The sequence below is a fragment of the Somniosus microcephalus genome, chromosome 5 (genome assembly GCF_052327205.1).
Source record: "Somniosus microcephalus isolate GS21.2 chromosome 5, FLI_Smic_1.0, whole genome shotgun sequence".
In the NCBI taxonomy this organism is placed as follows: Eukaryota; Metazoa; Chordata; class Chondrichthyes; order Squaliformes; family Somniosidae; genus Somniosus; species Somniosus microcephalus.
Window position 1 is genome coordinate 267,108,242 of NC_140991.1, and position 15,233 is coordinate 267,123,474.

The following is a 15,233-nucleotide window of genomic DNA, read 5'->3' on the forward strand; positions in this document are numbered from 1 at the left end:
GAGAAAATTAGACTCTTGCACTGCACGACTTCCAATCACACTTCACTAATATAGGCTCAGTCCTTTCGTCTTCTGGTTGCCAATAGACAAAGTTATTTAAATACATGAATAAAGTTGATCTAAAATAGTATCTACAGGTAGACTACCCTTTATCCGGACTTCCGAAAACCGAAACCCTCTAAAAACCGAAGGTTTTTTCGGTCAGCGTAAGTCGTGCGCACGACATGACCAGAGTGGCGCACGACTTACAGGCCTAGCTGGATAAGGGATAGTGTAGCATTTTTCCGTACTTCTGAAAACCGAAATCGCTCAGCGTAAGTGTACCAGCCTTTATCCGCACATCCGAAACCAGAAAACCTCTGAAAGCCGAAAGTGGAGCAAAGCATGACTTCTGAAAACCGAAATGCGCACGACCACGACCCCCGCCGACCCCCACCCCCGACCCCCACCGACCCCCCCGCCGTACCCCACCCCCGCCAAACCTCACCCAATTTCGGATAAGAGATAGTGTACCATCCTTTATCCGCACATCCGAAACCAGAAAACCTCTGAAAGCCGAAAGTGGCACAAAGCATGACCCGACGCTGCCGATGCTTGACCCACGCAGGTGTTATGCTGCTCTGTGTGATATTTGCTGCTCTCTTAGATATTTGCTGCTATTTGCTGCTCTCTTAGATATTTGCAGCTCTCTTAGATATTTGCTGGCTTTTAACAATTTGTGAAAATGCTAAAAAGAGCTGCAGATACCCCAATGGGTAACAGTGAGAAGCAGAGAAGGAAGCATCGCTCATTATCGATATCGCAGAAAGTGGAGTTATTGCAGAAGCTTGATCGTGGTGTGTCTGTGCGACATCTTACTGAAGAATATGGTGTGGGAAGTACCACCGTATATGACTTAAAGAAACAGAAAGACAAGTTGTTGAAATTTTACACTGACAGTGATGACCATAAACTAATGAAAATTAGGAAAACATTGCATAGGGCAAAAAATGAAGATCTTGACCGTGTGCTGATTGAGTGGATTCGACAACGCAGAGGTGAACGTGTGCCACTGACTGGTTTGATGGTCATGAAGCAAGCTAGAATATACCATGAAGAACTGAACATTGAAGTTGAGTGTGAATATTCAGAAGGTTGGCTGCATAAATTTAAGAAGCGTCATGGTATAAGATATCTGAAAATCTGTGGTGAAAAAGCTTCTGTTGATCATGAAGCAGCTGAAAATTACATAGATGAGTTTGCAAAAATAATATCGGATGAAAACCTCGGTCCTGAACAAATTACAATGCTGATGAAACAGCTCTGTTCTGGCGCTACGTTCCTAGAAAAACATTAGCAACGGCTGATGAGAGTGCACCAGGTTTTAAGGATGCTAAGGACAGGTTGACTGTTCTTGGGTGTGCCAATGCTGCAGGCACACACAAGTTAAAGTTGGTAGTGATTGGAAAAAGCCAACATCCGAGATGTTTGAAAGGTGTATGCAATTTACCTGTGCATTATTATGCGAGCAGGAAAGCATGGGTAACCAGAGGAATATTTTCTCACTGGTTCAATAACCACTTCGTACCAGCGACACGAGCTCATTGCAGGCAAGTTGGACTGGAAGAAAACTGCAAAATTTTATTGTTCCTGGACAACTGCTCCGCACATCCCCCTCCTGAACTTCTTGTGAAAAGTTATGTTTTCGGCATTAACTTTCCCCTTAATGTGACATCTTTAATACAGCCTTGTGACCAAGGAATTTTACGCTCCATGAAGAGCAAGTATAAAGATGTTTTTTTGAACTCTATGCTTGATGCAATCAACAGAGGCGAAGGAATCCAAAGCTTCCTGAAAGAATTCAATGTTAAGGATGCCATTTATGCAGTTGCTAATGCTTGGAACGATGTTGACAAACCAACATTAACAAATGCTTGGCACAGACTTTGGCCTTCAACGATGTTTCATGAAGATGGACCTGCAGATGACGAGTTTGAAGGATTTCCTGTCAGTCAGGAGAAGATGATGATATCAAACCTCCTCACTTACGCCAAAGGTTTATCATCCGAAAGTGTAACTACGTTAGAGGAAGCTGACATCGAAGAAGTGCTGAACATTGACAATGATGCACCTGTTGTGAATTCATTGAGTGATGGGGAAATTGCTGAAATGGTGTTAAATAAAGACAAGCATGAGGACAGTAGTGATGATGATGATGACATTGTGAACACAGGTGAAAAAATCCCCATAGACGATATGGTGACAATGTGTGATCAGTTAATTGCTGGCCTTGAAAAACGTGCATTTATCAGTGAGCAAGAGATTATGCAAGTTTACTCAATTAAAGAGAGACTGCTTAGACAGAAACCAATGTTAATGAGACAGATGACACTGGAAGAAGTCTTTAAAAAGGCCGTCTGTCGTAGTCATGCTTCATCACTTGAGAATCCTGTTCCTGGCCCATCTTCAGATGTCCAACTCCAACCTGATGACAATGATGACAACACTGATGTACCCTCTTCTCCAAGATCCTCAAGCCAGATGTAATGCTGCTTCATCACTTCAGAATCCTGTTCCTGGCCCATCTTCAGATGTCCAACTCCAACCTGATGACAATGATGACAACACTGATGTACCATCTTCTCCAAGATCCTCAAGCCAGATGTAATGTACCTTTATTGCATGTTTATGTACAGGTATTTAGCTTAGTTTGTACCTGTACATGTTTGAAGTTTTACTGAATGTTTTCCTTACAAATAAACTGTACTACAGTATTTATCCCTGTAACTACAGTATTTATAGTCGTTATTTTCGGATAAGGGATAGTGTATCCTTTATCCGCACTCCCGAAAACCGAATTACCTCTGAAAACCGAAGTGTTTTCGCGCACCTTCCGAAATCCGAAATTTTCCTAAAACCGAAACACGGCTGGTCCCGAGGTTTTCGGATAAAAGATAGTCTACCTGTATAACAGATAAAGGTGTACACTACCAAACTGGAAGCCATACAATTTATGTACATAATGATCAGAATTACTAAACTTACATTTAAAGAGTGGCATTCACTATCCTCAGGACAACCCAAATGGGCCACATTTGAAATGCAGTCACCGTGCTTTTGTCGGTAAACCAAATTTCATACAACTGAGTCCCACCAAAAGCAAATGCGATAAACGACCAGGTAACTTGTTTTGGTGGTGCTTGTTACAAATGCTACATTAAAGAATCTAATTAAAGAATCAATTTTGCATTCAGGACTCCATTTTCTAATTAAAAGACTGTTTTGCAGAATCTGTTGAAACAGGCGATATCTATCTGTTTGGCAACTATATCGTTACAATTTCTGTACCTGGAAGGATAGCTTTTGCATGAGACCCACTGTCTGGACTGCTGAGTTGATGTAAGTTAGCTGTAAATCCAAGAGTGAAGGTCATGGAGGTGGCGGGAGCTGTCTGATGTAATGGCCATTTAGCTGAACTTAAAAAAATGAGACCACTGTAAGAAAGTTAGGGAAGACCCTGAGGGCTAATCACCCTGCGGGCAAACTCAGCAACTGTAATGCGAGGGCTCCCGCATCGTTGTGTGCGTTGTCAGAGTTTCATTTCCTATAATAAAATCTGTAAAACTAAGACTCTGCATTTTGAACCTTAATTCTTGGCACAGAGATAACAGCTCAATGCTTGTCCCTCAAACAGTATTAATTAAAAGTGTTGGTTGAGGGATCAATGTTGGCCAGGACACTGAAAGAACGTCCTGTTCTACTTTAAAAGTGCCATGGGTTCTTTTATGTCCAGCTGAACAGGCAGGCGAGGCTTCGATTTAACATCTCGTGAAAAAAGGCCCCTCCAACAATGCAACACTCCCTCAGCTCTGCACCTAAAGCCTAGTTTATGTGCTCAAGTTCTGGACTAGGGCTTGAACTCACTCTTCTGACTCACCAAGAGAGCTACCGCTAAATCAATCAGACACTACAGGGATTATTTTAACTTTTGGTGGTGGTGGAAAGGGGTGGTAGCAGATCGGCCTCCCATTATATACTCCCAACCGATTTCCGTTTATATTGAAATCAATGGAAAGGGAAATCAGGCAAGTGTTCAACGGTGGTCAATCCACTATCACCGAAAGTTTAAATTACCCCTTACATGTCCCCAGACAGAGTAATGTATTTTTTAAATCACCACACTGACAGATATTAAGAATTGCATACAATCCTAATTTGTGCCTTAAGCTAATTTACCACAAATGGGTGTGGGCTGCCAGCAGTTGGTTATATCAGTGAGATTTGGCTGCCCAGCATTCATTCTGCAATGGGTTCCTTCCCCTTTCCTTTACGTATAATTGATCCTTACTGCCAACTGAACAGCTCAATGATCTTCACTTCCTGTTCTTTTTCCTCAAATCTACTTAAATATAACAAACAGCTGCCTAACATATTGTACAACTCTTAATCTCCATAGATATTCTCTTTTTGGATCACTTACTTTATCTAAACAACCTCTGGTGAAACTTTCCCCAACGCCATTGACTAAACAAATTGACCACAGATGTCCAGTTACAGTAGTTACCACGTATTAATCCTAGCATTAGAATCTTCATGGGAATCATTTCAAAAAGAACACTTCTATCTAACCATACTCTGTGCTTTGAACCTGTTCACATTACTCATTAGAGAAGCAGAATTCCTTTCAACAAATCTATTCATCACACGCACTACTGACCAACACTCTCGTTGTGCTCACATCAAACGGCAGCTTCCATAGGTAGCCACTGCAGGTCACATGATTAAAAACTACTAATCTTATGTGTAAAGTGACTGGGTCGGTTTAACAATGGCCCAGAAATTCGGGTCCCCACGGGTGAGTACACGCTGAGTACTCACGCGTAGGCCCAACGAAAGTGCCGGTTTCGTGCATGCACTGCGCATGCGCGAGAAACCGGAACTTCCGTTCCCTTGAAAGAAGGGGTTCAGAGGTGGAACGCGTGCACCGGAGAGGTAGCGCGTGCGCATTGAACTTACGTTTTTTTTCCAGGTTTTTCCAGGAGGGTAAGTCTCCAGGAGTTACACATGTAAAAAGCAGGCGCAAGGCCTGCTTTTAACAAGGTAAGTGGTGAATTAATTAAAATTAAAACATTTTTCCCACAGGTTTATTATTTTTAAATACTTTAAAGAAAGGTAAGTTTATTTTTAGCCCCGTTAGAAAATGTAATTAATTTTTTCAAAAATTTAAATTTTGTTTAAAATAGTTATTTTATATAATTTATAGTTATTTTAAAAATGTGATTAAAAAAAAAAATTATTTGAAGTTTTAGTGATGTTTTGGGGCTTATAGTATTTATGGTTTTGACAGCACTGCCTGTCAAACTTATGAATGAAGCATTCCCTGCTCCGATTGGCTCCCCATGGCCCACGTGATCCCAGGGGACGCTTCGAACTAACTGCGCCCCGGGATACGCAAGCACTGCGCGCCGGCAGTTGGAGGAGGCCCAGGATCGGAATCCCACGTGGGCCCACAGCTCAACGGCTGGCGCGCTAGGTAAGTGCAGGTCGGAGGCTTGCACCCGCGGGAAGCCTCCAACCCGAATTTCTGGGCCATTGACTCTCTTACAAGAGTTATCTTGTGTCGGTCTGTTCATATACGTGGAAAAATACCAAACTGACAGGCTATATAGTTCAAGCTAGAAATGCCAGTCAAATTTATTAGAAGACATTTACACAGAAGCAACATAAAGCGGTAGATAAACAGCAACACAGTACTTAACTTACACTGATACTTGAAACCATTTTCTGAAACCAAAACTACAAGAGTGTTTGAAATCCTACGAGTCTTTTTCAGTCATTAAATGGAGTCTTTTAATGATTCTATGTGCAGCATGCCTTTGCCCACGGAGTTCTATCTTCCCAGTGACATGGAAATAGTTATAATGTGAACTCAAGAAAATAAGGCTGCAGCCCAGATATATCTCTCATTGCTTTCACGTATACTGACGCTTCCCCGTGGAGTTGAGGTCAAAGGTCAGCCATGAACTTACTGAATGGCAGAGCAGGCTTGAGGGGCCGTATGGCCTACTCCTGCTCCTAATTCTGATGTTCTTATACTTGTGCACTAGCTTTTAGTGATTTGTGTACATAGGCACCCAAGTCCCTTTGCTCCTCCACAGCTTCTCATCTCTCACTATTAAGAAAATATTCCAATTTGTCTTTCTCAGGTCCAAAGGGCTTGATTTTAATAGCCCTGAGGAGGCGGGTCAGCAGCGAAAATCGGGGAAAAATGGCTTCAGACTGCCATCCCATCCCCATGCGATTTTCGTGAGTGTAGGGTCAGCTACTCCTAAACTGACCCAACTGGAACCGGTGGGGCAGGTAGTTAAGGCAGTTAAGAGCCTGCTAACTGCCTTGCTAATCCTATTTTTATAGTGGTTGCCCATTTTCGTGCTCCTGGCTCCCGTTTCCCATCTTGTCAGAAACACGCCAGCTGCGAGAAGACGAGTTGCTGGAGGACCTGATTTGTTGTCATTGGTGAAGCACTTTAAAAGCGGCCCTGAAACATGGCTGACATTTAAATCTACTGACCTTGTGACTGTTCAAGCTGACACCCATCTGCAGTGTTATCTGATTTAAATAATTTCAGGACACCATGGGCGCGATCTTGCCAGCCCTGGGGAGGCGGGACTGCCGGGAAAATGGCAGAACCTGGGGGTGGGTGCCCATCCCGCCCTCAACCCGCCTCCGTGCCATCTTCCCAGGAGGCGGGTAGCCGACCCGCACCGGGTCCCGTCTCCTTGGAGGCAGGAAGGGGATTACAGCCACTTAACTGCCTGTTAACAGGCAGATAAGCAGATTATCCCTATTTTACCCACACAAGTGCGGGCTTCCCAAAGGCCAGGGTCACCGAGGCGAGCAGAGGGTCTGCGGGGGTCGGAGGGATGCAAAAGTGCGCTGTGAAGGTAAGTGATGGGTGCAAGTGTGGAGAGGCGAGTATGTGAGGTAAGTGGAAAGTATTAGAAAAAGTTTACTTACCTTTGTTTCTTCCAGCAGGCTTCAATCGTTGGGGATGCAGAGAGATGACAGATGGCTGCTGCATTCTCCAATGCAGCAACGATCTAATTTCTGCTAAAGAAAGAGGTTTGATGAGTCTTGAATTCAGGAACTCATCAAACTACAGAGAATGTCAGTGTTTGACAGCTTCACAGAGCTGTCAAATGATGACAATTCATCTGTCAAAAGATGAAATGTCATCGTTTGACAGCTCTGTAACCAGCTTCCCCTTAATTGGCCTGCTGAGCCCGCTAGGCGGGCTTAACAAGGTCAATCAAGGGAAAATAGCGTGGGTTGGCCAGAAGTCGATGGAGGTGGGACTAAACCCGACAAGTGGGAGTCCCGCCTCCAAAAGCTCCCCATTGGCAAAATCCAGCCATTTGAGTGTGCGCTTGCAAGCTTCTTGCCTCAACTGAAATCTATAGCAACGGGATGGGAACCATTTACATCTTCTCATCTTGGTCGTCAGATTTGGAGGGAGAGCAGCTGTGGCAGCACCACAACAGCAGTGCCAACCTCCACCTCACCCACCTGATGCTGCACTGGACACAGGGCATCAGCCCCTGACAAAATGGCTGGCCGGGAGGCCAGCGATGGATTCATCATGGCCAGATTTTCTTCACCTGATGTGGCAGCCAGGGTTTACAGCATGATGCGCCAGGTTGACACCATCCCACACCAGCACCGTGAAGCATCCCTTTAATGTCCAAGCCATTCCATGCACACTCTGAACAATCACTGGAACTCAGTAAGACACTTCTCAATCTGCTCAGATCTGTCCAATAAGGGGCACTTTTTGAAAAAGAGATTTCACTGTATGACAACACATTACCAGAAACTTCACATGGACATTGGCTAAACCTCTCAAGTGCCTACCCTTGTGTGTTGCTAGTTGGTATGCTTGCAGTAGGATGAGGGTGAGTGTGAGGGGGGGAAGTGATAATGTATATATAGAGGTTTAGGTGGAGGTTCAAGGTAAGTTGGTGTCCTGGGGAGGTCTCTTCTGCCCTTGGAAGGGAAGAGAACCTCCCTGCGTGCTGTGACTCCCTCCATAAACATACGGAGGGAGTCACTGGAGAGCCTGGGTGCAAGTGTTCACCTTTGTGCAGTGATTGTCAGTGTTTGCAGCACCTCAATGACGCATTATCAAATGACGTCATCAGACCCACTTCCTGTTAATTGGGAGGGCGGGCTTAAAAAGGCCAATCAAGGGAAAATCACGTCTGCAGACAGGCGGCGGCTGGGGGCGGGTCCAGAACCCGGAAACCAGCTGACCCGCCCCCATTCCGCCTCCAGAATTAAATTCGCGGCCAAAGTGCGTGAACTCACACTTCCCCCCATTAAACTCCATCTGCCACAGTTTTGCCCACTAACTTAATCTGTCTATGTCCTGATATAATTTCCTGTTCCCATCTACACAACTTACTGTTCCGTCTAACTTAGTGCCACCTGCAAACTTGGATCGACAGCCCTCTATTCCTTCATCCAATATACATGGTGAAAAGCTACCAATAAAAGGAAAATGTACCAATAACAAAAAAAAAATCAACAAAACAAGTTTGTTTGATTCACCACCATGAATTTTTCACCTAGTTGAAAATTTTCAAGTAAAACCAACATTATTCATTTTTAAGTTGCGCGCTGCCACACACACATATCCATATAAGTATGTATTTTTTTAATGATGCTCGAGTTGGGGGAAGACACACAGCTGCTTCTTGCAGATCAGAGGCAAACCTGCACTTAGTGAGCAAGGCGGAGATGCCAATGTCAAGAGATTGGGCCTCGCACAGTGTCCCATCAGCACCAGAATACTGGGCTGGGGTAAAACAGAAAAGACGGGAGCACCCAGCAGGAAACCAGGGGCAATCTAACAAAAAGGAGAGCAGTTAATTTCTGTAATGTACACAGTAACAAAACGGAACAAAAGATCAATTCAATAAACCAAATGATGTTATATGTCACAAGATTTAAGCAGAATTTTGATCGTCACAGGTCCTATATTATTTGCAGTGAATCTTATGCAAGACTGTTAGTAAAAGGCTTACTCATGACAGCAATTATGCTTACCTCTTTAGCCAAGCTGCAGTTTGAATGTTCCAACTGTCCAGGCAGATTTTTAAACTTGTAGCAGTCTGGTAATGGAAAAGTTTAAAAAGCAATCAGTAAACTGAATGCAGGAGGTTTCTTTCAGTATGAGAAGAGAAAAGCAAGATTACCTTACAAGATCTTCAGATAAAAGGATATTTTCCACTTTCTATATAATATGGCAAGTACACATTTTAGCATAGTTTTTTTTTTAAATTGGAAGTTGAGAGAACTTTAGCCCATTCACAGCTAATAAACAGGCAGCAGAAAAGTGTCAGGTTCAGTCTACAATTAATTGTTGAAGATTAAACGGAACCCTTAGTACTTAACCTATACTTTACATACAAACAGTTCATCTAATTAGGTTGCTGAGAAGCTCGTCAGGGCAGCTACCATTATTTTTTTAAATGCACCTTCTGCTGAGATAAGAATAAAGTGAGTAAAGAAAAATCTGCACCTTGACATAAACTCCAGAAGGAAAAGAATAATCTGGAGTTGCCGAGGTAACAGGAAGCATCCAATCCCTGAAGTTGCAAGCATGCAGTCTCAGTGCCCATTAAGGGTTACATTTCCCTTTCTTCCCTCTTATCCCTTGCATTTTATGCAACGAGGATTTAACCAATTTCTGCACTTTAGTCTGAAGTTCTTCTGCAATAAAATCTCAAACGAGACCCATTTTCCTAGTTCTCAGAGTGCTGCACTTCCCTTTTTTATTTGAAGTTCCAAGACTCTCATTTCTTTTTGAACAGAAACTTCACCTCCCTCTATTTAAGCACAAGTTATTTTCCATGCTGCAGTTTTCCATTTACCCAATCAATACAAACATCCTAACCACAACTGTTTAAAGTCTGCTTTGGGAGAATATAAATTGTGCGTTTTAAAATTTTCCTCCTCTGACAAAGATATAGGCCGCACATTTAATTGAGGAGGTCGGATGGGGGCGGGACAGCTGGTTTCTGGGTTCCAGTCCCGCTCCTGGCTACATCCGCTCTGCAGACGTGATTGTACCTTGATTGGCCTTGTTAAGCCCGCCCTTACATGTGTGCGGGCTTACTGGCCAATTAACAGGAAGCAGGTCTGATGATGTCATTTGATGACGCGTCAGCCGGTTTCCTTAAAGTGATCACGTCCACATGGAGTTTGCCAGTTGTTCTCTCAGTGTTTGACAGCATGGAGGTGCTGCAAACATTGACAAGCACTGCACAAAGGTGAACGCTTGCACCCAGGCTCTCCCATGAATCCCATGCTTATGGAGGGAGTCACTGCACGCAGGGAGGTCCTCTTCCCTTCCGAGGGCGGAAGAGACCTCCCCAGGACACCAACTTACCTTGCACCTCCACCCATCCCTCTCTATCTACATTATCATATCCCCATCTCACTAGCAACCCCTCACACTCATCCTCATCCTACTGCAAGCATACCAACTAACACACAAGGGTAGGCACTTGAGAGGTTTAGCCAATGTCCATGTGAAGGTTCTGGTAATGTGTTGTCATACAGTGAAATTTCTTTCAAAAAGTGCCTCTTATTGGACAGATCTGTGCGCACCTTGAGAAGTGTCTTACTGAGTTCCAGTGAATGTTGAGACACATCTCCCCCACCTCCCTGCTATAGTGGTGAGTGTGCATGGAATGGCTTGGACATTAAAGGAATGCTTCACAGTGCTGGTGTGGGATGGTGTCAACTTGGCGCATCATGTGGCAGCCAGGGTTTACAGCGTCAAGTGAAGAAAATCTGGCCATGGTGTTGCCATTGCTGGCCAGCAATTTTGTCAGGGGCTGATGCCGTGTCCAGAGTGATGGCGGCGAAGGTTGGTGATGTTGGTGTTGGGGCTGATAGTGGAAGGATTCGGAGGACCAAGGTCTGATTGTTTCAATGGCTCCGATGTTGCTGGAATAGATGGCAGCTGCAGGTGAAATGACACAAGCGATCTGTCAATGGTGAGAGAGGTTCTCCCAATGAGGTGGCACTGGACATACAATTGGATCTAAAAACTTGTAAGCTAAAGGAATCTCTATATGCATTAAAAATACAGTAACCAACAGTTTCTGCGCTCTGAAACTCACCATCTGCAAAATGGCATCCTTGACACCACTTCTGCAGCTGTCAGCTTATCAGAAACATCAGAGCAGACTCAAATCACGGCAGGTTGAGCTGGCGTGTTCCCCGAACAGCGGGTAAGCCGTGGGGGAGAATGTAAAATTAGAAGTAAGCCTCAAAATACTCTTAAATTGGCTCTTAACAAGCCATTTAAGGAGCTGAATTGTATCCCCTGCCACTTGGTGTCGGGTCAGTTCTGCGCTGACAGACCCGACACCTGGGAGACTTGCATGGAGGCGGGTTGACAGCGGGTTTCCTATCTGCTGTCAATCTTTGCGATTTTGACAGTGGACCCGCCTCCAAACCCGTCCCCTAAGCGCGATTAAATTCACGGCCATAGTAACAGACTGTGGTGTGTGCGAAAGATCTTGGGAATAGCTTGATGGCAGAGACAACATCATAAGACTTGTGGGGTGATCATGCAATTACTGGAAATGGGCAGAAAGTCACAGGCTACGTATGACCTGCGATTCACGAGATACGGGGCCTGCGAGCGCTGTTGCCCATTGGCGGCACCGTAACGTGGAATCACTCATTCGATTTCACGCAATTAAAACTGTAGTAAAAAGCTTTGGGATGTTTCTACCTTATATAGAGCAGCATTAGCATCACGGAGTCATATGCTGGCAATGGCCAATAGACCATGAAAGCTTTCTTCCTCATAGGTCAATTAAGGATAAGTACAAATAGCTACAATAAGAACTCTCAACTGACATGCATTTCCCAACTTGAAAGACATTTAATGAGCAGGGAAATGCCTGAATAAAATCCTACAAACTCAACAAAAGAGCATTTGGTTTCCATGACAACTCATTTAGAAGCATTGACCACTGAACTACAGCACTGGAGACAGTTTTTTTTGTTGAGAAGTGTAAATTCATTTATATTAATTGTTATTCTTTGGTCTTTTAAAGGGATCATTTCTAAAAACAATGCACACTTCAGCACTGTGAGGGGCACATTGTCTCATCGCCCTCATCTAGGCCAGAATTGCTCAGTTGGCACATTACAGTTCTAGAACATGGGAGAGTAATGTCAGAACACCACAGATCCTCCAGGTGGCTCAATGTAGACCAGGAAGGTGGTCGGCTCTATCCCTAGTTGTGGATGAGTGAGTTGATCCCAGTCTGGACAGAGGTAGGAATGTTACCAGTTGGTCTATGGGACAATATCAGTGAGGGCTCTCATTCGTAATAGTGACCCACTACTGTGAAGTGCATGTGTGGTCTTCAGGCGAGTACAGGATCGAGCTCACCTTTGATGATCCCCACAGTCAAACAGACCATAGACACTCACTATCCAAGCTCACACATTAAAATGGTTCACTTGGGCAATATGCCATAGGGTTGAAGGTGCAGGTAGAACCATATCCAATGCGAGTCTCCACCTTCAGGGCAGAGAATTCGGGAAAAATAAACTTTAAAAAAAGACATTATTCATGATGCGGTTAAACAGAAATACTTTTAATGAAGCATTATTTGTGTTGTAAAACAGATTAGATATACCCCAGTGCTGTTTGAACAGTGATAGCATAGTATCAAATTATCTGGTGTTAATGACCAGAAAATATTAGTGATTTTATGCAAATTATTGCTTACAGGCAAAATAACTAACAGTAAATTTATTTTAAAACTCTATTAACTGGTTTCCTCGAACAGTCCCATAAAATCCGATATATTGGTATACCTGTGAAAAAGTCACACATTGCCATAAAATCTTTAAAAATTGCATTGGTACCTTTGTTTCAGACTTCCCGCATTTGCAGTTTAAAAAAAACGTGTTTTCTGTGTTAGAAACGTGGGACTTGCTGCGCATGATTTGCCAACCATTTTAATAGATGGTCGGAAAAACAGCCCAGCGCATGCCCATATTTCTGATGCACATGGACGGAGCTGGCCGCTGCCAGCACCAAGTAGATTATCCCTTATATTTGTCAAACAGTCAATTATTTCTCGAGCAGTAAGCTGGCCAACCAAGTAAAAAACAATGAAAAGGCATCAGGTGATAAAACATTTCCAATAAACAAGCAGCGTCCTAAGAAACTCATGATTCACTAACTTTTACGTAAGTGAAAGTAGTCAAGTCAACTTTGGAAATAGATGTTGAAGAAAAACATCACTTATGCAAGAACAGATTATGGGATCAAAATGAGTCATTGCTCAATGAGCAAGGTTTTGCAATTTTACAATCTTTGATCTTTATGTCATAAAATGCTCATCTATAACTTTAGAGCTGTGAATCCAGCACAACACGGAGTATTTACCAAACTTAAACCACGAAAGAGAAACACACACAATTTAGCTACTCAAAATAAATGTTCAATTTTGTCTGTTTCGTGTAACAGAACATATTGGTGATCGTGCAGAAAATAATTCAGTATAGTTCTAGTCTAATTAAAATCTGACACAACAATAGGGTATTTAACAATTGGAATCTCACCTCAATATTCCAGATGTTTAGGTTTGAGATCAAGTCCCATCGCAAGTTGCCATTTTTATCAAGGCCATTGAACCCAAAGCCACCTGCGTTATTGATTGCATCAGCTGAAAGATAAAAGGGAAGCAGAAAACCAAAGTTATTGCTTAATTTAGTTTGTGAAAGAATATCTAAATGTTTCAGCAATAGTTAGTGCAACCTCTCGGACCTTAATCTTTTTAAAATCAGAAACTAGTAATAAAAAAAATGCACTTCAGTAGGAGACAATCCACACGAGATTAACGTGGACAATTAACCACCCCCCATAAGCCATTAAGAATGCTATTGAATGGTTCCCAGATGGAAAACTGGATGCGCTGACCAACCTAGACTTTTACATGTTACATGAGTTTTGAGACAATGAAATTTGTTGCGACTGGTCCGAGGTAACTCTTCCCATTATGACAGAAGATATTTATTCATTACACTCAGTAGGGATCTTAGCTGACAACATACAGGTGCCAACAAGCTTTCATACTTGCTCCTACAACTTTCATAAATTTATTTGATGTCTCAAAGCTTCTGCTTTCAATCCCTTGTGCCAAAAATGTGTCAGGGGAGCTCTCTGATGTTGGTCCCTCCCAAATCATTCAAATAATATTCATGTATTTTTCAGTGAAAAATAAAAAGGACAGACTTTACAAAATACATGTATAATTTACAGGGCATTGAAAAATATGAATACTTTCCACATCTACACTTAATGTGCAAATCATCACAATGGAACAAACCATATACTTTTGACCAAAGGGTAATGCGGTAGATGTCATATACTTGGATTTTCATAAGGTACCACACAATAGGCTCAAGACAAAGGTTAGGACATGTGGAATCAGGGGACAAATAGCTGAATGGATAGAAAATTGGCTAAAAAATAGAAAGCAGAGGGTAGGGGTAAAGGGTAGTTATTCAGATTGGAAAAAGGTAGAAAGCGGTGTTCCACAGGATCAGTGCTGGGACCACTGTTCAAGAACAAGCAACTCGATATCAAAATTTGCAGATGATACCAAACTGGGGAGTATAGCTAATGCTGAGGAAGAATGTAACATAATACTGGGCAGTTAAGTGGCAAATTAACTTTAACATAGATAAAGGTGAGGTGATGTACTTCGACAGGAAAAACAGAAACATCATCTACACCTTAGAAAATAAGAAACTGAATTGGGTAGAAGAGCAAAGGAATCTAGGGATACAGGTAAACAAGCTTCCCTCAGCTGCCCAAGGAAGCCTTCGGCCTCCCATCTGCCGATAGCAGACGCTCTCTACCCCCGCACCCCCCCCACCCCCACGGCGATCGCCAACCCCCCCGCGATCGCCAACCCCCTCCCCGCGATCGCCAACCCCCCCCCCGCAATCGCCAACCTCACCCCCGCGATCGCCAACCCCCACCCCCGCGATCGCCAACCCCCTCCCTGCAATCGCCAACCCCCCCGCGATCGCCAACCCCCCTCCCACCAAGTCCTAATGGCCTCTCTCACCAAGCCCACCACCCCCTCCATTTCATCTGTAATCTCCCAACTATCTCATTTGCATCGACGTCCATTAGGTTTGTCCCA

The 15,233-nt window shown here is 43.5% G+C and overlaps 1 protein-coding gene across 1 annotated transcript in view; it reads right to left on the bottom strand.

Moving 5' to 3' along the window:
* mboat1 (membrane bound O-acyltransferase domain containing 1) overlaps nucleotides 1–15,233 on the bottom strand; it is a 185,626-nt gene that overhangs the window by 29,338 nt on the left and 141,055 nt on the right. Inside the window, exons 9-10 of the mRNA XM_085988926.1 lie at nucleotides 13,642–13,745; nucleotides 9,085–9,149 (exon numbers count right to left, since the gene is read on the bottom strand). Of these exons, the coding sequence (XP_085845052.1) occupies nucleotides 9,085–9,149; nucleotides 13,642–13,745 (169 nt within the window). The remainder of the gene's footprint in view (nucleotides 1–9,084; nucleotides 9,150–13,641; nucleotides 13,746–15,233) is intronic.